The sequence below is a fragment of the Armigeres subalbatus genome, chromosome 3 (genome assembly GCF_024139115.2).
Source record: "Armigeres subalbatus isolate Guangzhou_Male chromosome 3, GZ_Asu_2, whole genome shotgun sequence".
Classification (NCBI taxonomy): Eukaryota; Metazoa; Arthropoda; class Insecta; order Diptera; family Culicidae; genus Armigeres; species Armigeres subalbatus.
The window spans coordinates 417,479,895-417,506,879 of NC_085141.1; the positions used below are offsets into that span (position 1 = coordinate 417,479,895).

Below are 26,985 nucleotides of genomic sequence, written 5' to 3' on the forward strand. Positions count from 1 at the left end.
GTCCTGTGGCCCACTAGGCTGTTCTTTGCCCTGCTATGTTTCAATCTACTACCGGCGGTGGTCGAGGCGGACGTTCCGGTTATACAACCAGAACGAACCAGCCGACCCAGATCAAGAGATCCCATCAGCGACGGGTTCTATCTGAGCGAAGAAAAAAACAGCCAAGACGTCAAGGATGCCTTTATGGAACAGTTGGCTAACGAACTGAAGGGACGGATGCTGAAGGTGACCACGTTGGAGGTAAGATGTTTGGTACTTCGGTAACCCAGGAGCCCTGTTTTCACTTGTAAATAGAACATCATTCTTTCCTAAAAAAAATCCTATACCTCTGATTCAAACGCCATGCCTTAATGCAGTGAGTAACTGATTTTTAACTCAAGCAAAAATCATTTAAAATTTTGAATGGTGAAATTACTTGCATAATATTTTACATAATGGTGATGAGATGATCTACCAAATAATTTTTAATGGTAGCTTTAAATTTCGTAAAAATTCAAATTGCGTGCCATTTACTATTTACTGATTCATCTATTTCTAGATATATATTTCAAATACCAGATTGTTTCTTGAATTGATGGGACATTGCATCCAGATATTTTAGAAATTTTAGTAATCTTAGTAATTCAAGATATGCATCCTTAGGTTTATAGCTTTCCATATTTTCCGAATACCAAGTTTTGAACAAATTAGGATGTTTTAAAAAGTTTTCTTTTACACCATGATTAGTATGAACAATCATCGCTAATGAGCCGATAAATGTAATTCATTCGCAATTTGAAAAAAAACGCAAAAGGTGGAGCCTATGGAAGCATGTGATTGCAATAATCTTGCAATATACTGCAGCGACAAAATTTTAAACTGGGTTTGTTTTTTTTCAGTTAAGAGTCAATAACTTTAAGCAATTGATTGCAAGTTATCAAAGCGTAAAGTTTAGCTAAGCCAAACATGATGATACTCTCAGCGATTGTACGACAATTCCCCGAAAGCCAATTCCCCGAATGCAATTTTCAACAATTACCCGAAAATAAAGTACCTCTTGCAAACATATATTCACAATCGACTGTATGCGTCCGAAAAGAGCAGCATTCAATTATGCGTTCATTTATTTATTTATTTGTTGTCAATCAGGCATATTGGCCGTATTGTTACATTGAGAGCATATAATACTAAACTACCTGTTGTAGTTATAGGTTACAATATTGTGTTACAGAAGTAATTTTACAATTAGATGTTTGTACTGTCGATAACCTGATAACCTGATAACCTGACGATTTCATAAATACTGTTTTTATTTTGTCATGGACATACTGAAGTCAATGATATCGCAATTATAGCCATCATTTGGTTCAAGGGATAACACTTTGCATAATGTGTTCGATAATAATTTATTAAAAATATTTGGCGTTGACGAAACTACCGCGATGGGATATTTTTTTTTTTCATTCATTGGAATCGATTTTTTGTGTAACTAAACTATTTATAAATGGTGCCATTGCTAACTCGCGCCTATTACTAAAAGTTTGAATTTTAATAAGCATACAACGAGCTTCGTGTGATGGCAAAGGGAAATAAGTCCAACTAAGCTTTTGAATTGCATATAATTAAAATCAATTAATTATTAAGACACGTAAAAACAAAGTAGTGGAAGTAAAAGTCAGATAATTTTTTTCAAACCCTGTAATTAAAATCGTTTCTGAACTGACTCAATCTGGTTAAAATGTGTAATAAAAAATGGAGACCAAACAATGCTGCCATATTCTAAAACTGAGCTGACATAAGCAATGTATAACGTTTTTATTATATATTAGACAAACCTGCCCGATCTGACTTAGCCATCTTGGCTGGTCGAGAGGGATTATTCTTCTGGGCAATTAAAACCAACGGCCGGCAAATTCGTCCGATAATGAACAACTGGATCCTCTACGGTTTTGGAGAACCTGACGGGTTCGCGGACCGAAACGAGTGCTGGACGGATAAGCAGTTCAAAAAGAAGAGATCCTAAGGGACAGATCGTTGATAACACTGGGTTTTGCTGCACTCCGTGTGGATTGAACTGATCGGTCAATGTTCCATCTAGCTTCTGATGGGAGAAAGTGTGAAGGGCGGTTCTCACACAGGTCGAAGCACTTGAAAGTCATGTCTTTTGCATACTTCGGCTGATAATCAGAAATGGCTATATCGAGCACCGTTCCCAACGCTTTTCATTTTAGTTCAATTTGTTCTCGTAGGACATGATCCCGCGTTGAATGTTTCGTATCAGCATACACTTGCAGCAGCACAAACCCCTACGCTTCTGTGATAACGTTAAATAATTATTGCACGAGAATCGTGAAGGTTTCGAACAACTTTTTAACATTTTAATAAGACAAAAAATAACAATTTGTAACCTAACAATTGCAACCTATGTAATGAAGCCTCAGTTTGATTTTGATACAACATGATATTTACCAGCTATGATTTGGCTACAATACTTTGTACTAGGTTAAGAGCTTATCGTCTTAGGATTTGAAATCCTACAAAGCACTGAAGTAGAAATATTAATTTCAATGAAAGTTATTGTTAATATTGTCTTTATTCAAGAGGTCCTGGGCTAGTACAACACTAACGAAAAAAGAACACTTGTCGTACGCAACGGAGGCGAGACTGCATGAGTGATTCAGGACTAAGCGAGTCCCGGAAGGTTAAAATCCGATGAAAATCTCATGATTTCCAAGGACTTTTCTAGAATCCGCTTAAGTCCATATATTTAGAAAGTTACGCTGCTTTAGTATTTGAAAAAATCCTTGCATCAGCACTTTTTTCCAAAGTATTTATTATTTTGCTAAATATTTACATTTTACCGAAATCACTAGAAATCACACTGGGTTATAGAAAAACATTATTTATATCTAAACCTGATCTTTCATTTTAAAAGTTAATTCCAGATGTTGGAGTAAATTTATAGTGCCGCAAACAACGATACAACTTCGAGCAACACAAAAAAAATATTCCGAAGAGTGATTTATGATCTTAAAAACTATATATTCTAGCAATGGTGAAAAATATTAAGATCTGGTAAGAATCTGGTAACAATAAAAAATCACAATACTGAATATAGTATTAATGTTATTATTGAGATTCACAATTGAATGAAAGGATTTCAAACAGACTACTTACATTTTGAGAAGAATTCTTAAGCCCGAGATATCACGAGTTTTTTTAACTGTCATTAATTATGGATCTTGGATTCAGAAATAAGTTTTTGGGAATATTTTTAATTTCAACAAATTATTTCTGAATATGATTCGATAGTGAAGGGCACATGTTTAACCTTCCGGGACTCGCACCGTTGAAAAAAGTACAACACATTGAGTAAAAATGAGATATCTTTTTAGTCAGTTGACCAATTTGCACCAAACCACCATGTATTCCTCAAAAAATTAGTTCTTCATCAATTCATAAGATAATAAAAGTGATTCGATAGAAGGCTCTGGTAACTAAAGCGAAATAAAAGGCTCAGGTGCACAGGGAAAAGTGACCAGTATTGAATTATTTATTTATTTCATTAACAATTCATCCTAAAGTAACGCGATTTTTTCTATATCTTTTCTAATAATAACCTTGGAGTTAATTCGCAGTTCTCATTCACCTATGACCGTAGGTGGTCACCAGGCGGCCTTTCGGATAATCCGGAACGTCCGTAAAAATGGTCATTCTGGAAAGTTCGTCTGAGAGCAGCGCCATTTTTTCTAAACCATTTCTGATGAGGATGAGGATGAGCTAAAACACATTTCTCACAATGCTATGACCGCAGGTGGCCTCCAGGCAGCCTTCCGGAAAATCCGGAACGTCCGTAAAAATGGTCATTTTGTGAAATTCGTCCTAGAGCAGCTCAATTTTTTCTAAACTATTTCTGATGGTGATTTTGGAGATATTCCACAGTTCTTACTCTGCTATAACCGTAGGTGGCCACCAGACGGCCTTCCTTATAATCCGGAACGTCCCTAAAAATTGTCGTTTTGGAAAGTTCGTCCTAGAGCAGCGCATTTTTTTTCTAAACCATTTCTGACAATAACCTTGGAGTTAATTCGCAGTTCTCACTCACCTCTGGCCGTAAGTGGCCACCAGACGACTTTCCGGATAATCCGGAACGTCCGTAGAAATGGTAATTTTGAAAAGTTTATCCTAGAGCAGCGCAATTTCTTGTAAACCATTTCTGACGGTGATATTCGAGTTAATACACAGCTGCTACTCTGCTCCGACCGCAGTGGCCACCAGGCGGCCTTCGGGAAAATCCGGAACATCCGTAAAAATTGTCATCTTGTGAAGTTCGTCCTAGAGCAGCGCAATTTTTCTAATCCATTTCTGACGGTGATTTTGAAGGAAATTCACAGTCATTACTCTGCTATGACCGCAGGTGACCACCAGATGGCCTTTGGGATAATTAGGAAAGACCGTAGAAATAATGATTTTGGAATGTTTTTCTTAGAGCAGCGCAATTTTTTATAAACCATTTCTGACGGTGATCTTGGAGATATTTCAAAGTCCTATTCAGCTATGACTGCAGGTGGCCACCAGACGGCCTTCCGAGTAATTTAGAACATCCATAAAATGGTCATTTTGGATGGTCCGTCCTAGAGTAGTGCAATTTTTTCTAAGACATTTTTGGTGGTGGTTTTAGTGTTAATTCACAGTTTTTACTCTGCAACGATCGCAGGTGGCTACCAGACGGCCTTTCCGCAAATCTGGAACGTCCGTGAATGGTCGTTTTGTACAGTTCGTCCTAAACCAACGATTTTCTTCTAAACCATTTCTGATAATGACTAAACCATTTCTGATAATGCTTTTTACCATAAAATATTGTGTAGTTTTCCACCTTCGCCAAAAGTATAATAATGGCCCAAAAATATATGTACTACGCAAACAAATGAAAGATGAATTCTATAATAATAATACTTAAATAGTAGTCATTGATGATAATAACTACATCAGAAATTCGAGAGATATTGAATACCAAATCAATACCTTGTCTTAGTTAAGTTTTTCGACAATTATGATATGTTTGTAATAGCCATATGAATTTATGAAAATACCTCAATGAGGTACCATACCTACTTGAGGTAATTACAGAGCACTTTGCCTTACTCGATGTACTGTTTTTTCATTTCTTCATTAAAGTGATTTTTAAATTATAAATAAACTCAATGCACTGTAAATCTATGTGAATCCTTGCTAGTATGATCAGTTTTTTGATAATAATAACGAGTGCCCAATCCCAACAAACATTCAGGATTCAATGGTCTTATTTAGCCAAAAAAAAGCTATTTCAGCTAAAAAACTTTGTTAGGATGTGATAGGAACGCAAAATACGGAATTCTAAAATAAAACATTCAGGATTCAATGGTCTTATTTAGCCAAAAAAAGCTATTTCAGCTAAAAAACTTTGTTAGGATGTGATAGGAACGCAAAATACGGAATTCTAATGGAATGTAAGAAGCAAGTTTTTCCTGCATTTCAAATTTTAACAGTTACTGTTAGACAAGTCAAATTGAAGGTACAGGATTGAAATGGAAACGCTTCGGAAATCCTTCCCGAGTAGCACAATTTAGACGGATTTGATCACAGGAACTCATATATGACTGAATTTGGTCGTACATAGGTCACAATAACTCATTAATGACAAACCGTCTAAGACGAATTAAGTACTGTCCATTTAATTCCACCAGTTAATTTTCGTTATCTTTGCAGATACGTATTTCGACCACACAGTTGTGGTCGAAATACGTATCTGCAAAGATAACGAAAATTAACTGGTGGAATTAAATAAACAGTACTTAATTCGTCTTAGACGGTTTAATACATTCCACTAAACGAGCTTAATATATTTTTCTCATTAATGACAAATGTGCTGCTTGGGTTTCCTGTTCCAGCGAATACTGCCGTCATACGCATATTTGTCCCATGTTTGCTAGGATTCCTATGTACCTGGGACAATTATGCGTAGAACGGCAGAATACTGTAACATGAGATATATACAAAAGATACAAAGTAGGCGAATGAAATGGACCTGAGATCGTACCCAAGACCTGCTGTGTATGAAGCAGAAACGGTAGTTATATGACTATCAAGCACACTTTTCTGAACACATTGGTTTTCCAAATAACTCCCAAATAACTGTAAATGACGTAACTTTCAAATCCCACATATCCTGCGATATCTAACAAAACTGGTTGATCCATATATCACCACCCAGCGGATGTAATTCAAACCAAACAGTTCTTCAGAATAATGGTTTTTACCCTCGAACAGCTGTGAAGAAGACGGCCACTCTCTAATATCACAGATTCAGGGTTATATATTCAAACTGGTGGTCTCACATTTACTATCACTACTCTATGGATGAATTTTAAACTTGACGGCAATTTTCTAAATCCCCCAGATCCCAAGATTCGAAGAACTGATATCTCATATGCAGTAGCACCTCCTTGCGGATGAATTTTGAATTATTCAGTTTTTCAACATATTGGTTTCCAGTCCTCGAACAATTTTGTAGAAGACGGCAATTTTCTAAATTCCACGGAAAACATCGAACTAAACTGATCTCTCATATACACTAGCGTCGCCTTATGGCTGAATTCTGAACTAAACAGTTTCTCAACATGTTGGTTTCCAATGCTCGAACAACTTTATAGAAGATAGCAACTTTCCAAAACCAATAGATCCCGAGATATCCAACCAAACTAATAACTCATATACACTAGCGCTGCCTTACGGCTGAATTTTGAACTATACAGTTTCCCAACATATTGGTTTCGAATCCTCGAACAACTTTGTAGAAGACGGCAACTTTCTAATTCCCAAAGATCCCGAGATATCTAACCAAGCTAATAACTCATATACACTAGCGCCTTCTTACGGCTGAATTCTGAACTAAACAGTTTCTCAATATATTGGTTTCTAATCCTCGAACAACTTTGTAGATGAAGGCAACTTTCTAATTCCCATAGATCCCGAGATATCTAACCAAACTAATAATTCATAGACACTAGCGCCGCCTTACAGCTGAATTCTGAACTAAACAGTTTCTCAACATATTGGTTTCCAATCCTCGAAAAACTTTGTAGAAGACGGCAACTTTCTAATTCCCACAGATCCCGAGATATCGAAGCAAACTGGTATTTTCATATACACTAGCGCCGCTCAGTGGGAGAATTCTAAATCATTTTTTTCTTGACTCATGGGATTATAGCTGGATTAAGAGTTTTTTCGGAGTTTCTAGAGTTTTTAGAATTCTTATAAGAAACATTGCGCCATTCATTGATATCATTTGAATTGGCTTCATTATAACGGATTTTAGGACTGTTGTACTTTTTACAACACGCGAGTTCTCGTGTTATGAAAGTTGAAGCGAGTTGCGGAAGGTTAAGGGAATTCATTTCAGTTCCCGTTCAATCTTTCAACCATTTAGGGGAGGGGGGTGTACGGCTCCCTCTGCCCCCTCTGGCTACGCCCTTGAAATTTGTGGTAGTAGAACGTAGAAGGACCCTTGAAGAAACCGTGTTGACTAGATGTGATTCTATTTTTAATTTGAGAAAATATGTTCTATCGGGGGATCTAAAACAATTTTTTTTTTGTTCCATACATTTTTGGGGGTGTTGAATTGGCTATCATTTGCATATGCTTTGCGAGTCATTGCCTGTGTTATCATTAGAATTGACCTAATACATACAGGTTGAAAATTTGAAAAAGTGTCTAGGATTAGATATTATTTTGGAATTTGGAATGGCAATTCTAATGGAATGGAAAGCATGTTGTTAAATGTTAAATTGTATACCATGGTTGCAATTTTTGTCAACACGTTCGCCTTATGCAACGTACACACCAGTCAAGCAGTTTGACGAACATTGACTCCGCCCCCAAGAAAACGCTTCGGTTGTTGCTTAGTTTGAACGTGTGTGAAGTTGTTCGACCAACCATTTGACAGTTGGCGGCTCGGTTGGAAAAAATTAAAACGGTTTGATTTTGGTTTGAGTTGTCGGGGGTGGAGTCAAGGTTTGCCGAACAGGTTTGAGCATTTGTAGTGAAGTTGTACAAACCCACATATATTTTTTGATGGTTGGTGCTCAAGTTGGCGCTTCGGTCGTTCGTGTGTGATATTGTTGGTCGAATAAATTGATTGTTCGTGCCGCTGTTGGTAAAATTTGATGGATGTTTGAATAAACGAGAGGTGGAGTCAATGTTGGTCAAACTGCTTGACCGTGTGTACGTTCCATTACAAGCGGACGGTCATGGTTTCGATTCCCAGCCCCTCTACCAAACCCTCGTCAGTCGCAGCCCATACGGTGGCGCTTTAGGGTACGCGCCTTATCGTCACTCACGGCTGCCTGGTGACGCCTGATAACTTGTTCTTCTCGGAGGCATTCCTCCAAAGTTACCGGGATAAATGGCAACCGAACAATGCAACGATCATTGGATACACATGACATGGGCAAACGGATACAATGGACTCACGATGAAGATGGACTGGCAACGACAGCAATAATAAATAATGGAAATCTAAAAATAGATTCTGTGTGGATTCTGTACAGCAGATTACCACAGTAGATCTCGGCACAGTAGCGGTTAAGAAACACAAAGTGCCTACCAAATAAAGAAAGGATTAAAAAAAAACCTAAAATCTTTGAAAATAAGCCGACAAAATTTCAAAGCAAAGCAAAAAAGAGAACCACGAATCAGTATCTATAGCAATTTTCAGAATGTTTGGGTAAAATCTAGATTATTTAATCACTGAAGTGATAAACAGGTATGATTCGTCAAAATTTAGGTTCACTCCCATAAATAGAATTTCCACTATATTGCAGCCATTTTAGTACGATTGGAGCTCTTCGTAAAGCATATAGAAGCCAATTAGTTTCACTTACTGTCCAGATATAAAATTGTGTAGTTAGTTCAGCTTTGTTTTGTTATCAATACACTGAAGAAATTATCTGAACGTATCTGTTGATACAAAGTGACTTAACTCTGTAACATTTCCCTTAACACGCCCAATAATAATTAATCACATGTTTCTCACTATTTCAGTAATTGTACAAATCAAGATTTTACGCGTTTTCATGATTGTACCATGTTGCCAAAAAAAATATGTCAAAATAATAGTTAGGATAATTAGAAAAACCGAGATTTCCCACATTTTGATGAAACATTCAACATTTTGACGAGGGAAACGCCCTAGTGGATCTAACCCACAATGCACTACGCGCCTCCACGCACTGTCCATACCAGAATGCTGATTCGCCGACGCATAGTGTGTTGTTCCCTAAGTATTGTCAGCTAAAACGCGTTTGGTCTCTTAAGATTTCCGGCAACAGAATATCACCACTTTTTTTGAAATGTGAATATTATCAAAATGATTGAGATTTTCTACAATTTTAGAATGACGACCGCTAGCTACATACAATTACCGGTTTAAAGCAGTTTTTGCTTAGCTAGGGCATATTTCCCCTCTCACCTCCTTCCCCTAACAAGTCTTACGCTCCATATATATATTACTTTTTCTTCTTATATTGAACAATACAAATCATGTTCATAAGATTACAATTTATAATTATACTTTCATTTACTTCGATTATATAATAGTATAATTAAATAGAAGAATATTATTCGTGATCTCATAATAATTATGATGTTTAGCAAAGACACTCGAAAATTTAAAATCAAATATGAGTAATGTGAAAACAAATTTTCAGCAAACTGAATCTCCATTTCCTTCTCGTTTGACAGGACTGGCCACTCAGCTACACCGAGCGCCAGAATGGGACTCTGGTTGGACGTGGCGTAGCCTTCGAGCTGCTCGAGTTCCTCATGGAAAAGTTCAAATTCAATTACACCTTGGTCATGCCGGAACATAACATTGTTGGATCGACCAACGACATGCAGGGAAGCATAATCGAGCTCTTGGCCACCGAGAAAGCCGACATCGCTGTGGCCTTTCTACCCATTCTAGCCGACGCCCGGCAGCACGTCCTCTACTCGGCCGGTCTGGACGAAGGCGAGTGGATGATGATTATGGTGCGACCAATGGAATCGGCTAGTGGATCAGGTTTGCTTGCTCCCTTCAACAGGGATGTATGGATTCTGATCCTGGTGTCGCTGTTGGCCGTTGGCCCGATCATCTACGGAATGCTCATTGTGCGCTACAAAATGACCAAAGACAAGGAGCAGATTTTGTACACGTTGCCCCATTGCGTTTGGTTTGTCTACGGTGCTCTCATGAAGCAGGGAAGTACACTGTCACCAACGGGAGGTGAGTAGATCTGATCTCAACATACACAACAGTGATAAAAAATGTTAGTGATATCTTATAAAATGTTCGTGAAGTGGCGAAGGAGACGCGTGGTTGCGCACCAAACATTGCCAATACCATTCTACATGCAAGTGTAGCCTTTTCGTGATGTGATTCTCATTTGATAAAAGTTAACTGGGTAAAAGTTAACTGGGATTCATCAATTAAGTCAAAAATCAGAGCTAAAGCCACGTTGTTTTCATTCCTTAAAGAAAAAATTCATCAATACAGGAAAATCTGCGTCCATCGACGGTGTGTATATTTTTTATTCAATCCGATGATGGGACAAAAAATAGATACCCCTCTCGTTGCTCCCCAGTGGACAATGAAAACCTACGATAATTACAAAGTACACAAGAGGGATTATCGGGGGGTAACTTTGTAATAGTAAACTGGTGTGGGACATTCATTCAGATGCATAGCCGGTGATAGTGTGCTGTTGCATAAACATGTTTTTTTTTGCATTTGTGCCTTACCCTGCCCGACATTGGAAACGCACATGCTTGATAATGATGGCTTTCCATGAATGTGACCAGCAGACGTCAGTAAATTGTTTGAATCGATAAAATTGTTTTAATGAAATCATACATTATTTGTATTGCTATAGAGAATATTCTTGACGTATCGTATATGGAGTATAACATGCATCCGACAATAATGGGAAAAGATTATCATATTGGCCACGGAGGTTGCACCGAATGCAATCAATACTTAATGGAATCATTCATATACGTATCAAGGTTAAACATTAAATAGATTATGATTTGATACATTTTTCAATACCGTTTGTTCTGGAAGAACATGGGCGTATTATATTTGAATATTAAATTGCACATTTACAAAATTAAGACATTATAATTTCAATCATTCATTGTGGAGAGGGTGCGATTATTTCTATAGCTTGGAAATTGCTTCTATGATATTTTGTAATTTATCTCTTGCAAAAACCATATGCAGCTGAAGCCATAACAAAATTGAATAAACTTTCAAAAATACTGAATTCATGAAGGGATCCTCTTTTGACAAAAACCTCAAGGAGATAATCGCCTGCCAGGCTATAATTGGAGATCATCAATAAATTACAGGGGTTAGACAAAAAGGTTGAGATAGGTAAAATTATGTCAAAATTCAAATCAACATAGCTTCTCGTAGAATAATCCGATTTTGATAAAACCAGGACCATCAGAAGCGGACACCCCTTACAAAACATGAGATTGGTCCTTGGCCACCATGGATGTTCCTGATTTTCCGAGGGTATGTTTAAAATGCATTTTTTCCACTGCTTGTCACTTTATGTAACGTTTACTTTTACACTTTTTTATGCTCTCTCCAAAAACTAGAACTAATATGCCGACCAATGGTGACTGTAGATCGAGAATCCATCAAAACTACGCAAAGATATGGCCATTTCCGTAAAAACAGTTCTGGGAACATGATACAATGATAACAGATCGGAATAATGCAAATATGAGTATCTGACTTCATGGTTTTGCGAGACAATGATTACAGAAACATTTAGAGAATGATAGAGTCTACTGTCACCCTTATAGCAGGTTCCAAGGGCCTTCCAGGAGGTGCCTGTTTTGGCACCATCTAAAACCATGCATATATGGGTGTCAAAATTCATGTTTTCCAAAGACAATGAATATAGGATTTTTATTAAAAATACATTATGAGAACTGTAAGACTCTCTGGTCAATTTCTACTGGTTCCGGGTGTTCTGTGAAAGTGACATTTGTTCAGGGTGTATGGCCCATCCCGTACCGTTTTCACGAAAAAAGCCATATCTCTGCTTATATCTAACGGATTTTCGATCTGCCGCCAGCATTGGTCAGCATATTAGTTCTAGTTTCTGGGGAAAGTATAAAACATGATGCGAGTAAACGTCACATAAAATGACAAGCAGAAGACGAAATGCATTTTTGACATACCCTCGGAAAACCCGGAATATCTCCGGTGGCCAATGGCCAATCAGAAGTTTAAGGACAGTATACTAGAAGAGTTTCCGCGTCCGATGGTCCCGGTTTCATCAAAATCGGACAATTCTACGCAAAGTTATGCTGATTTGAACTTCGACAAAATTTTGCCTATCTTAACCTTTTTGTCTAACCCCTGTACATCACACTAGGGAGAAAATGTGACAATCCATACAAAAGAGAGCCAATACAAAAAGTGTAACGATAGGGAGAGACGTCGAAAATCGCCAATTTTTCAATGACGTATCTACGGATCTTCCCTAAGAGAGGATTTCAAAATACTTTAAAAATTAGTTCACTATAATATATTGTGGGTCGCTATGTTGGACATAATGGACGTTACGCATAACAGACGTTAGGCGTAACGGTCGTTCGGCATAATGTCGACTAAAGGACGTTTTGCATAATTCATGAGTTGTTCTTTATGTCATGAGTTGTTCTTTGGGGCATTTCATGCCTAACGTACTTACGCCTTACGGGGTATACCCTATATTATTTAAAGTGAAGCTGCCCAGAATTAAAAAAAAAAGTTTGCCTCGCGTTTTCAGAGGCATCAATCTCAACAAAGAAGCAACAAATAACTCTCACCTTTTATTTTGACTTTATTGCGTCGCCTCAAATACCACAAAAAAGGAGATAGAAGAAACAGAGAACTCTATGTTTGGCAACAGACCCGGAAACGAAATAAGGACTATGATTGGAAACTCGGTACCTGGAATGTCAAGACCCAGAATGATCTTGGACTTTTTTTTACCCTAATCCCAGGAATATAGGCAATTAACTTAAATTGAACTGATCTTGGACGAGTGAGCCTTCTGGCTCGTGAACTGCAGAAGGTTGTAGTGAACGTGGCTGCTATTCAAGAAGTCCGATGGCCTAGATCCGGAGAACGCGAATTCGGAGTCGTGAACCCCACGACCAACACTGCTTCAAGTATAACATCTATCACAGCGGCGGTGTAAAAGCAGAGCATGTGTAGTTGGTTTCGTAGTGATGGGCAAGCAGATGTAGCGGCGATGCGGTGAAAACCCATTAGCGATCGAATCTGTGTGTTGATACGAGGCAAATTCTTCAATTACAGCCCAATCAACGTTTACGCATCGACAAACGATAAATCCGACGACGCGAAGGACACGTTTTATGAATGTCTTGATAAAGCCTATGGAGAGTGCCCAAAGCATGCCGTCAAAATTGTTATCGGAGACGCTAACGCTCAGGTCGGTAGAGAGGACTTAATCCGTCCCATAGTTGTAAGGAGAGCCTTCACTCCGCTACCAATAACAACGGCCTACGGCTAGTAAATTTTGCTGCTGCCAGAGGGATGGCCATCAGTAGCACCTACTTTGCACGAAAGAACATCCGAAAGCACACCTGGAGACACCCAAATGGTGAAACTTGCAACCAGATAGACCATGTTCTGGTGGATGGGCGCCATTTCTCGGATGTTATCGATGTGCGGACATTCAGAGGTCCGAACATTGACTCTGATCACTACCTCGTTGTCAGTAAAATTCGATCACGGTTGTCAACTGTATCGAACGAAAGATCACAGCGAACGATGCGTTACAATATCCAGCGATTGTCGGCGGAAGGAGTATCGGCTGAGTACCGCCAGAAGCTCGACGAACGGATAAGTGCAATCAACGTTAGCGACAACATCAACGATCTGTTGGAGTCGATCCATGGAGCGGTGAGCACAACAGCACAGAGGTAGGCACTGCACAGATGCGACCCAGGACGGGTTGGTTCGATTTGGAGTGTCAGAGAGTGACAGACGAGAAGAACGTTGCCAGATGCCGGATGTTGGTGTCAGGTACCCGATCGAATAGAGATCGGTACAAGGAAGCAAGAGCAGCCGAAAAACGAACCCACCGCAGAAAGAAAAAGAGTATGAAGAACAAGTGGTTAGTGAGGCGCAGGAAAAATGGAGCAGAACGAGATGCGGAGGTTTTATGAGTCTGTCAATGGCGTGCGGAGAAAGACAGCGCCATCTCCCGTCATGTGCAACGACCTACAAGGGAATTTGCTGACAGATAAAACTGAAGTGGCTGCCAGGTGGAAGCAACACTTCGAGACTTTGTTGAATGGAGGAAGTGACGGTGCATCGGTGAACAGAAGAAATATTAGCGACGATGGACAAGCTGTGGAGTCACCTACACTAGATGAGGTTAAAAAAGCTGTCAAAGAGCTGAAAAACAATAAGGCTGCGGGGAAGGACCAGCTCCCGGCTGAACTTCTCAAACATGGCAGTGAGCAGCTTTATGAAGTTCTGCACCATATTATGTCGAAAATATGGGAAGCCTGCTAGCTGGTTAGACGGCCTCATTTGCCCTCTCTTTAAGAAAGGGCACAGACTGGAGTGCGCCAATTACCGAGGAATAACCCTCCTTAATTCGGCGTACAAAATTATGTCCCGTATTCTGTTCAACAGATTGAGACCGCTTGAAGAGTCCTTCGTCGGCGAATACCAAGCAGGTTTTCGTGAGGGCCGATCAACGACGGATCAAATGTTTACCCTGAGACAAATCCTTGATAAATTCCGGGAGTACAACTTGCAGACACATCATCTGTTTATTGATTTCAAGGCGGCGTACGATTCAGTGAAACGGAATGAATTATGGCAAATTATGCTTGAACATGGTTTTCCGGCGAAACTGATACGGCTGATTCGTATAACGTTGGACGGATCGAAATCAAGTGTAAGGGTTGCGGATGAAATATCGACGTCATTTGTTACCTTAGATGGATTGAAGCAGGGTGATGCACTCTCGAACCTACTGTTCAATATAGCGCTCGAGGGAGCGATTAGGAGAGCTGGTGTGCAAAGAAGCGGTACCATTATCACAAAATCGCATATGCTCCTGGGATTTGCGGACGATATCGATATTATCGGAATTGATCGCCGTGCCGTGGAAGAGGCTTTTGCGCCTTTTAAGAGGGAGACAGCGAGGATTGGACTCACGATCAATACCAGCAAAACGAAGTACATGGTCGCTGGCAATCAACGTGGGTTCATTAGTGGTGGTGGTAGCGAAATAGTGCTGGATGGTGAAAAATTTGAAGTGGTAGAAGAATTTGTGTATCTTGGAACATTAGTGACGTGCGATAATGATGTTACCCGCGAGGTATTGCAGCTGCAAATAGGGCTTATTACGGACTTCGTAACCAGCTTAAGTCCCGTAGTCTGCAAACGAAAACTAAACTCGCGCTGTATACTACTCTGATTCTTCCGGTGGCTTTATACGGCCATGAAACATGGACGTTAAAGGAGGCTGATCGGAGAGCTCTCGGAGTGTTTGAGCGTAAGGTGCTGCGGACAATACTCGGCGGTAAACAGGAGAACGGTATCTGGCGGCGTCGCATGAATCACGAATTGTACCAGGTATATAAAGGGCTGGATATTATTAAGCTTATACAACACGGCAGACTACGGTGGGCTGGTCACGTTGTTCGTATGCCGGAAGAACGTCAAGCGAAGATAATATTTAGTAGAGAACCCGGAAGAGGCCGCAGGCTTCGTGGAAGGCCGCGTACACGATGGCTTTTTGCAGTTGAAGAGGACCTGAGGGCGCTCAATGTTCAGGGCGACTGGAAGCGATTGGCCCAGGATCGAGTCCAGTGGAGAAGGATACTCCATTCGGCGTAGGTTCATCGAAGAGCTGTAGCCCATCAACTTTACTTTATCTTCCACATAATGTACATATTTAGGGGGGTCCCGTAGCGTAGTTGGCTACACGTTCGCCTTATTAGCGAATGGTCATTGGTCATGGGTTCGATTCCCAGCCCCTCCACCAAACCCTCGTCAGTCGCCGGATGCGCAGCCCATGCGGTGGCGTATTGGGAGACGCGCCTATCGTCATGGCTGCCTGATGACGACTGACAACTTGTTCTTCTCGGAGGCATTCCTCCAACGTACCCGGATAAAAACGGCAACCGAACAATAATGCAATGATCATTGGATGCACGACATGGACAAACGGACACAATGGGACTCACGTTTAGATGGACTGGCAACGACAACAATAATGATAATGGAAATCTAAAAATAGATTCTGTGTGGATTCTGCACAGCAGAATACCACAGTAGATCTCGGCACAGTAGCGGTTAAGTAACACAGAGTGCCTAAACAAATAAATAAAGGAATAATAATAATGTACATATTCACATATGAGTTTTAATAACATTGTAAATTAATCTCCAAGTCGAGTGGTTTCATCCCAGGAATATAGGCAATTAACTTAAATTGAACTGATCTTGGACGAGTGAGCCTTCTGGCTCGTGAACTGCAGAAGGTTGTAGTGAACGTGGCCGCTATTCAAGAAGTCCGATGGCCTAGATCAGGAGAACGTGAATTCCGAGCCGTGAACCCCACGACCAACACTGCATTCAAGTATAACATCTATCACAGCGGCGGCGTAAAAGCAGATCATGGAGTTGGTTTCGTAGTGATGGGCAAGCAGATGGAGCGGCGATGCGGTGAAAACCCATTAGCGAACGAATCTGTGAATCTCGTATCAACGAGGCAAATTCTTCAATTACAGCCTAATCAAGGTTTACGCATTGACAAACGATAAATCCGACGACGTGAAGGACACGTTTTATGAATGTCTTGATAAAGCCTATGGAGAGTGCCCAAAGCATGCCGTCAAAATTGTTATCGTAGACGCTAACGCTCAGGTCGGTAGAGGGGACTTAATCCGTCCCATAATTGGTAAGGAGAGCCTTCACTCCGCTACCAATAACAACGGCCTACGGCTAGTAAATTTTGCTGCTGCCAGAGGGATGGCCATCAGTAGCACCCAGAGGGCGACCCAGGCCGGGTTGGTTCAATGTGAAGTGTCAGAGAGTAACAGACGAGAAGAACATTGCCAGAAGCCGGATGTTGGTGTTGGGTACCCGATCAAATAGAGATCGGTACAAGGAAGTAAGAGCAGCCGAAAAACGAACCCACCGCAGGAAGAAGAAAGAATATGAAGAACAAGTGATTAGCGAGGCGCAGGAAAAAAAATGAAGTAGAATGATATGCGGAGTCTGAGTCACGGCAGACTACGGTGGGCTGGACACGTTGTTCGTATGCCGGAAGATCATCAAGCGAAGATAATATTTAGTAGAGAGGGCGCTCAATGTTCAGGGCGGCTGGAAGCGATTGTCCCAAGATCGAGTCCAGTGGAGAAGGATACTCCATTCGGCGTAGGTTCATCGAAAAGCTGTAGCCCATCAAGTATCAAGTAAGTACTTGTAAGTATTGACAGTGGTGCCTTTGAAAACGCGAGGTGAAAAGTTTGTCAAGAAACAATTTATGGAGCCGAAAATATTATAAGCAATTTAAATAAAATATTCTGAAGACCAACCTGAACACTGAGAATTTCATGTTTTTTCATGAGCAAGGGTAAACGGAAATCGCAAACAGACACCTGAGGAGGTTAACTCAGGTAGTATGGGGATGAGCTCACTCGACCCAATTAAGCAAAACATCAGGGGGGGCTATTGAGAACGTCTCACGTCTATGCTAACGCACTCGACGTTATTACACACAACATCGATTTCAAGGATGGTAACCTCACCACCCGTCGATCGCAAGCTATGATAGTAACCTATCGGTCTGTATCATAAACTCACGTAGGAGACGGGCACTCCGAAAACAACCACCGCGCATGAACCGCAATGACCTCTATCTACATATGGAGGGCTCTGCAGTTCACCCGTGACGTTTTTGTTGTCCGGGATTGTATTCATGCCGCTGACAAGCAGCATGACATTGAGTTCAACATTGAATCGCGGGTATCCAAACATCACATGCTCTGCTTATTCCACCTCACCTACATTCCGAGCACTCCGCAGAATCTGCGAACCCGAACATATGCAGGAACTTTTTAAAGCAGCCATGTGCAGACCAGATATGTGATAGGTGGAAGTTGACCTGACCATGCTTCCTTCTAACCCAATTCGACACATCCGGAATTAGCCTGTGGGTCTAACGACCTTTGACTACGGTGTCCCATGCTTTCTGTCAATTGAACAACGAGGCTCTCTTGGCACATCGCACTTGCACCGAGTCCCTTTCGTTAAAGCACTCCACATCTTTCTCTAGGAGTATTTCAAACGCCATCATCTCAGCTATAACGCACACCGCCTCATATGATATGGTACCAATGATATGGTACGATATGCACTTGCGACTCGTAAACACATCAGCCGCTGTACTCTGGTGAGTTTCTTAACGTTGTACCTAGCATTTAGTGCCCATGCTGGTACACCATAGCGGACACCCACTATCAGCCTACGCACCTGACTATGCACCGCCGATCTGTTGGACATCATTCGTGATAAAGACTTTATCGCCAATGATGCCCGTTGGCATGCATAATCGACGTGGCTCATGAAATTAAGCTTATCGTCGATCATTACACTTAGATGCTTTAATGACCTCACGGAGTTGACTGTGCAGGTCCCTACTCTTATCCTCGCTTGCTGTAACCCAAGGTGGTTATGCACCACAACGACCTCGGTCTTGTGATGTGCAAGGGATAACCTCCTCGAGCTTCGATGGTTGAACGGCGTTTACGGAAACCATACTGGTTGCTAGATAAGCCACCAGCACATTCCGTATAGTCCAACAATCACTGAAGTTTTTTTTACGTGTTTTTTTTTGTGCGTTTTTTTACGCGGTTATTTTTACGCGGAACCGACGTAAAAAAACGCGTTATTTAAAAAACGACGTAAAAAAACCGCGCTACTTAAAAAAACGACGTAAAAAAACCTATTAGGGGACTTTTGATTTTAAGAAAATTTGATATGTTGGTGCCTCCTGGGGACTTGGAACATTTTTTATGTCGGTGCCTACTGGGGACTTAGAAAATTTTAAATTGGTAATGGACGGGGCTTCTACCTATTTGTTCGCTAGGTGTTGTTTGTAGGTCATAGTACGCTAGTATGGATCGTGATATGGTACATGGTTTTTGTGATATGAAACCAGGAATGTGTTCCGAACTCATCCAAGAATTTCCTGAAATAAGGCCTTGAGATCTATAAGCGTAACCAAAGATCTATCAGCCTGTTTCAAATATGGTACATGCTCTGTGTGACTCATAGAATAGATTGTGTTCAAAGCATAAGTTCTTGGTCATCCAGAAAATTTCCGAAGTTAGATATTTAGATCTACACGCCTAAACAAAAATCTTTTCGCCTGTTTCAAAGTTGGTTACACGCGTAACCAAAGATCTTTCCGCCTGTTTCAAATATGGTACATAATCTGTGTTACTCATGGAAGATATTGTTATCAAAGCATAAGTTCTTGGTCATCCAAGAGATCCCTGAAGTAAGGCCTTAAGATCTACTCACGTAACCAAAGATCTATCCGCTAGTTTCAAATATGGTACAAGCACTTTGTGGTACTTGCTCTTTGTGGTGGTCATCCAAAAAAATCCGGAAGTAAGGCCTTTAGATCTACACGCGTAACCAAAGATCTATCTGCCTGTATCAAATATGGTACATGCTCTGTGTGACTCATAGAATAGATTGTGTTCAAAGCCTAAGTTCTTGGTCATCCAAAAAAATCCGGAAGCAAGGCCTTAAGATCTACACGCGTAACCAAAGATCTATCAGCAGATAATAATGTAAGTCATGATATACAGAGACGAATCATCTGTGGAAGTCGGGCCTCAGAATAAACTGCGGTCAAAAAAGATTCATCATCGCACCAAATGTGTCACGTACAAAACGCTCACAAAATCGGTAGTCCTCTACGGACATGGAACTCATATCATGCTCGAGGAGGACTTGCAAGCACTCAGAATATTTGAGCGACGGGCGCTTAGGACTATCTTTTCCGGTATGCAAGAGAGCGGGGTGTGGCGACCAAGGACGAACGACAAGCTCGTCCAAATTTACGGTGAATCCAGTATCCAGAAGGTAACAAAATCTGGAAGGGATTACAATCTATTTTGTGAACCACAAAGAGCATGTACCATATTTGAAACATGCCGATAGATCTTAGGCTATGCATGTAGATCTAAAGGCCTTATTTTGGGAATTTTTTGGATGACCAAGAACTTGTTCTATGAACACAATCAATTCTATGAGTCAAATAGAGCTTATACCATTTTTGAAGCTAGCGGATAAATCTTTGGTTACGCGAGTAGATCTTAAGGCCTTACTTCAGGGATTTCTTTGATGACCAAGAACTTATGCTTTGGTAAAAATATCTTCCATGAGTAACACAGATTATGTGCCATATTTTAAACAGGCGGAAAGATCTTTGGTTACGCGTGTAACCAACTTTGAAACAGGCGGAAAGATCTTTGGTTACGCGTGTAGATCTAAAGGTCTTACTTCGGAAATTTTTTGGATGACCAAGAACTTATGCTTTGAGCACAATCTATTCTAACAGTCACACAGAGCATGTACCATATTTGAAACAGGCTGATAGATCTTTGTGTACGCGTATATATCTAAAGGCCTTACTTCGAGATTTTTATGGATGACCAAGAACTTGCTTTGAACACAATCTATTCTATGAGTCACACAGAGCATGTACCATATTTGAAACAGGCGGAAAGATCTTTGGTTACGCGTGTAGATTTAAAGGTCTTACTTCGGAAATTTTCTGGATGACCAAGAACTTATGCTTTGAACACAATCTATTCTAACAGTCACACAGAGCATGTACCATATTTGAAACAGGCTGATAGATCTTTGGTTACGCGTATAGATCTCAAGGCCTTATTTCAGGAAATTATTGGATGAGTTCGGAACACATTCCTGGTTTCATATCACAAAAACCATGTACCATATCACGATCCATACTAGCGTACTATGACCTACAAACAACACCTAGCAAACAAATAGGTAGAAGCCTAATTTTCTAAGTCCCCAGTAGGCACCGATATAAAAAAAATGTCCCCAGGAGGCACCAACATATAAAATTTTCTAAGTCTTCCAATAGGTTTTTTTACGTCGTTTTTTTTAAATAGCGCGGTTTTTTTTACGTCGTTTTTTTAAATAACGCGGTTTTTTTACACGTTTTTTTTTTACGCGGTACATGGAGCGACGTAAAAATAACCATAGTGTATACTGGTTGTCGATTACCGGGAGTTTTGGTCCTTCTTGGCATCGTTATGTCGCAGGCACGTGTTAGTACCTCGGTTAATTCATCGCCACTTAGTCCTCTAGTCCGACATTCCCATCGTAATGATTGATCCTTACTATAGTTTATGCGGGTATCCAGAAAGAACATGATTATATCTGAAACGTCAGAAATCACCTCCATTGTCTGGCCTCCGCTATCCTCGTGGTTGGTCATCACCGAGTTAATGACCTTGGTCAGAGAGGGGCCGTCCATTTTTCCATCGACCAGCACCTCATCTGACCAACCCCGGCCATCACCTTCGCCTCCCCCCGGCGACCTCTAGCCAGACTGGTCACTGTTTCAGGTCGATGCCACCCGGTCTTACTAAGAGAATAAAATGTCCAGACTACCAGCCCTCGCTTCACAGTATTACAATATTCAAAACATAATCCAGTAACACGCAGCCAGATCAGGATCTTACTGGCATCGATTCTGATGTGCCGATTGGCACTCCCGCTGGGCTCGTGCGCTTTAAGCGGCACACGGTCGCTTTGATAGAGTTTGTTTGCTGATACTTGTGGCTTTTGGGAGAGTTTTAGCAGAGCCCACTGCCAAACCCCAACCACCTCCTAGGCAAACCCCCTTACTCGCAGTCACTTAGAGAGGCCCTTGGACATAGTCCCTACTATCCTAAAACCCCCCAAACTGTCACAATTACAGTCTATGCAATTTATTTGAAGGCACAAAATAAGGGCTAGAATCATATTCAGTTTTTAATACAGTTTTCATTTTTCTAAACTTCTTCACTGGCAAATATGGTAAATATTTGGAAAATAATTGAATCATAGATTAGGATTTTCATTAGCAGGGATGCCAGACGTACAGACATTTGATCTTGCGTACAGACATTATACAGATTACAGACATACATTATATAAACTTTTGATTGAATTTACAGACTTTTACAAACATTTGTTGTTTACGGAACTGTTTTGGGGTTTCAAACTAAAAATATTTAGGACTTTCATACGGAATGCTATAAAGCTTCCAAAAGGTATCCCTTTGGACTTCCCAGTGGAGCCTTTTAGGTCTCTGAATGGAATTATTTTTGGGGATTCGAAAAAAATGTTTAATTACTTTTGAAAGCCTAAAAAACTCCATTCAGAAGCCTCGAAGAATTCAGTTTGGAAGCTTAAAAGGTACCGTTTCGTTCTTTTGGATTTCCTCAATCAATTTTGAGTTTCCACTTAATATTTTTGGGTTTACGAACGTAATTTCTTTGAGCTTCGGATCGACTTCCAAACGGAATCTTGGAGGGCTTCCGAGGAAAATCATATTGAGGTTTCGGACGGAATCATGTTGGGCTTCCAAATCGAATCCTTTTGGACTTTCAAAAGGAATACTTTACTTTTACTATCAGCACAATTCAGACCGATTTGGTTGCGGCAACTCATATATAACTGAGTTTGATCGTGTATAAGAAATATGAACTTATTTACCACTTGTGCGCTATTTACAACTCGTTTTTGGCGCCAAAACCAAAAGTAAGCAAGCTTGTGGAATAATTCTGGTAGGAACTGCAATATATGAAGATTTATAACGAGAAATGAGCTCAACCGTAGCATATTGAGCCAAGGTTTGAGCCATATACCCTATTCCAAATTGTAGCTTGGCCTCCGGTAATGCAAAACCTTAACTGTCAACTGCTATACAACATTGTTTCGTGTAACATGCTCGCAAGATAATGGTAGAGAAGTTGGGCGATGGATTTTTCAGAAAAATGTTCAAGCTGTTACATCTGTTTGTTTGTGGGTTTATTGTTCGGAAAAAAACGAATGATCGACTGCAGCACTAAATAATAATATTACTAAAGCTCACGGCATAAACCTCACAAACGAAACATTGCTAGCGGAAACAAAGTGAAACGTACTTTCACAGGAATTAAATGCCCTAAATTTTCATAACGATCATAAACAACACATAGATTAAGTAGCACTCTCGGTGGCCAATCCTTCCCAGTGGCGTTTACGAAGATGCAAAGGATACCTCGGCGATCTGTAGTAATGAATATTAAACTAATTGCCCTCTTTTAAACCTAATTTGACTTTGAAAATATGGCTTTTGTGGCGGATACCTTCAGTTCGTAATTTATGTTTATCAGTCCATCACGACTAGCAATTACGAAACGTTTAGTTCAATAAGCTAAACAATGGTGGGTATTTGGATTTCTAATGATCTTACAATATTGGTCGAGAAATTGTTAAATCAATACGTGATGAACAAGGCTCAAATTACCGTCATCCAGTCATTGACGGGAAAGACAGCCACGTGCTCGTACTACCCCCTAGGAGAAAAAGTAATCTCCAGCTGGATGGGGGAAGATTTTTTGTTTCAAAACTATCATCCAATAGCGAAGACATAATTATATCCGGTGGATTGTTCATTTGGTTGTATTTCGCTTTAGTTTTCAAAAAAATATATGAGAGAGCGTGAGAGTAAATCGTCGATTTCTCCTCTTGGCAAAACATGTTGCAAAAGGCAGTTTTTTTTAAACTAAAGCGAAATGCAACCAAATGAAACATCCACCGGATATAATTATGTCTTCGCCATTGGATGATGTAGTTTTAAAACAAAATACTTCCCCATCCAACTGGAGACTGCTTTTTCTCCTCGGTGGGTGGTTTTTTTTACTGGGGGGTGGTACGATCACGGCTGTCTTTCTCGTAAAAAAACTGGATGACGGTAATTTGAGCGTTTTTATTAAAAAAAAAACGCTAATGAAGTTTAAAACAAGGTTAAATCAATAGCCTCGCAATTTTGAATATTATCCGTGCTGGACTTGAATTGTTTTGAGTTCCAGACCTGAAAATATTTTTTTTTTCAGATTCAACGCGAATCCTTTTTGCTAGCTGGTGGATCTTCATAACCATCCTCACCTCATTCTACACGGCCAACTTAACTGCTTTCCTAACATTGTCCAAGTTCACGCTGCCCATCAACAATGCCGAAGACGTAAGGAAAAAAGAGAAACAATTTGTCACCATCCGTGGCAACGCCATCGAGTACGCTATCAAAAACGTAAGTATCTACTGAACAGTAAAACGAGTGAATGAACAAATTGACCAGCTTGTTGTAGCAGCACCCATCAACAACGTGCAAGGTACTTAATTATTAATCGTACTGACTTGAAGCGCTTTCGACGCTTGATGAACCCCCATATATTTTACCTCCGGTTTGGGCACCGTGTGAATCGTATAAATAATAAATCGAGTAAATTATGAGACAGAACTCGTTTTCGGTGCGAGCTTTCTACCCTGGCGAGTAAGGAGCGGTATGCCCCTCATGTTTGTCGAAATCAAACATCAACCGACTCACCGCACGTCTTCGATAGCATAATAGCACACGTGGTCAACACTATGTATAGACCGAAAATAAATAGAATATTTGATGAAAACCCATTGGGCTATGAAAGGTGCGACATTTCGTCAACACCATTTTGGTGAAGGAATAAATCAGTGCACACCAGGCTAGTCTGACATCCCTTCCTCATTATCCCTCTGTTCCATTCCATAAGAGCTACCATTTTTCAACAGAGCGATGAGGCCCTCAACTCGTTGAGCTTTTTGGTGGACAAACATTTGGTGGAATTCACCACCAACCTAAACGACAGTGACATCCTAATGACTACGGTGACCAAGAAAAACTACGTCTACGTCCGTGACCGGCCGGCCATCGAACATCTGGTGTACAAGGACTACCTGGTCCGTCGCAAAGTCAATCCCATCAACGAGCGCAGCCATTGTCCGTTCGCCACGGCTACGACGCCTTTCCTGACGCGGGTTCGCGCCTTCGCCTATCCGAACAACACACGCTGGAACACGCTGTTCGATCCGCAGTAAGTGGCGTTTGCAAAACAAAAGAAACGGGGTAATCAACTAATGATCGTTCTCAATTCTTCGCAGATTACTAAACATGGTCGAAGGAGGATTGGTTAAATTTAAACTTCTGGAAAATCTGCCGAAGGCTGAAATCTGTCCACAGAATTTGGGTGGCACAGAACGTCAGCTAAAAAACCGCGACTTGGTCATGACGTATTTGGTGATGTTGACTGGTTTTGCCACAGCGGTTGCCGTATTCGTTTCGGAGGTAAACTTATCCTTTTTAATGCAATTCATTTCAATCGGGAATCAAGTCACATCAACATATTTTTTAAACTAACTGTATGTGCAACCTGAATGGTTCTGAAGAACTTACAATACGATGTTATAAGTAACCTCTTCTTTAGAATAGACCCATCCTATCCTTTTTTATCAAACATCGCACCGAAAATATCTTATTACAGTGTTGACCCGATTTTGTCACTCCTCGATTTTGTCTACCCCCGATTTTATCACGTTTTCGACCCGATTTTATCACGTCCCGATTTTATCACGTTTTCGACCCGATTTTGTCACCCCAAAAAATTTTGTCATTCTTTTTATTTTCGTAAATAATACCACAAACAACATTGATTTTCATGAAATAACTTTCACCGCCTGTAGTTTGCAATTTTGACAAGAAATAACGGGTACCGTTCACGCATTTGGCCTTTCCAAGGCATAAAATGATTCATATTTGTGGAATGAATTAAATTAATTTTTTCCAATTTTGTCACATACCCTGTTTTATCACCCCAAAATTCACCAGGGGGTGATAAAATCGGGATATTACTGTATTAATTGTGGACTGGAGACAATTTTTAAACAATTTGAGTTCTGACATATTTGACTAGGAATAGAAGAATGTGCTTTGCTTACTAAATACTCAGGAAAGCAATTAGGTACAATTAGCCTAATATAAGAATCATCTGGGATTCTGGGGATGGGATTCTTGAACTATTCAAGGATTGCTGTTAAGATTTTCTGTAAAACTTTCCTTTTCACTCCAGATGTTCTTCCGCATCCTGAACGAGCGCAAGCTGAGCAAAGAGCTGTTCGGGGCCAAACGAAATCACCGCTCCACCGACGGGGTCACCTACGTGAACGCAAAATCGATGGGCTATGGCGATTCGCCGCCACCGCCGTACGCGGAAATCTTCAGCCGCCACACCAGCGGTGGCACCATGTTCGGGAGCAGCATCGACAGCGACAGCGGCTCCCGCAAGATGATCAACGGCAGGGACTACATGGTCGTCAAGGAGAGGAACGGCATCGGCTCGCAGCTGATTCCCATCCGGGCACCGTCGGCGGCGATTTTTCAGTACACGTACACAAATTAGGAGCGTTTGGAAATGAGGAACCCTTTGATGAGGTTGGGTATTCGTGGGTATGTATGATTGTAGGGAGCACATCGATAGTATCATTGATATCACGTGGCAATACTTAATTTGTAATTTTCAAAGGCAGATAATGATAATTCCAGCTTTGTCCGGATATTTCATTCTGGTTTGTGTATAAGGGTTACATATTTTTTACAATAGAAGAATATCAGTTATTTTAAGAAAACTACATGGCCAAGGTGCCAATAGAGAAATACATTTACAATTTATCGCACAAGTTTACGTACGGGCGTTTTGTGCGAATTAGCAGAACCCCGGTCACTGGAATTAGCAGAACCCGGGAATTTACTGGAAGTTAAAAAT

General features: G+C 40.6%; 1 protein-coding gene across 1 annotated transcript; it reads left to right on the forward strand.

The window, feature by feature from the left end:
- Window positions 1–26,666, forward strand: LOC134224304 (glutamate receptor ionotropic, kainate 2-like). The gene is made up of 6 exons (XM_062703637.1): window positions 1–240; window positions 9,760–10,282; window positions 24,250–24,443; window positions 24,959–25,260; window positions 25,328–25,511; window positions 26,293–26,666. The coding sequence occupies exons 1-6, from the start codon at window positions 184–186 to the stop codon at window positions 26,620–26,622; spliced, it is 1,590 nt and encodes a 529-aa protein (XP_062559621.1). The 5' UTR covers window positions 1–183; the 3' UTR covers window positions 26,623–26,666.
- The last annotated feature ends 319 nt before the right edge of the window (window positions 26,667–26,985 follow it).

Bases quoted from the DNA above. Each gene is read 5' to 3' on its own strand.
- LOC134224304 (XM_062703637.1), top strand. From the start codon at position 184: ATGGAACAGTTGGCTAACGAACTGAAGGGACGGATGCTGAAGGTGACC. The intron at 241-9,759 runs GTAAGATGTTTG...CTCGTTTGACAG, and splicing joins TGAAGGTGACCACGTTGGAG to GACTGGCCACTCAGCTACAC. The intron at 10,283-24,249 runs GTGAGTAGATCT...TTTTTTTTTCAG, and splicing joins TACACTGTCACCAACGGGAG to ATTCAACGCGAATCCTTTTT.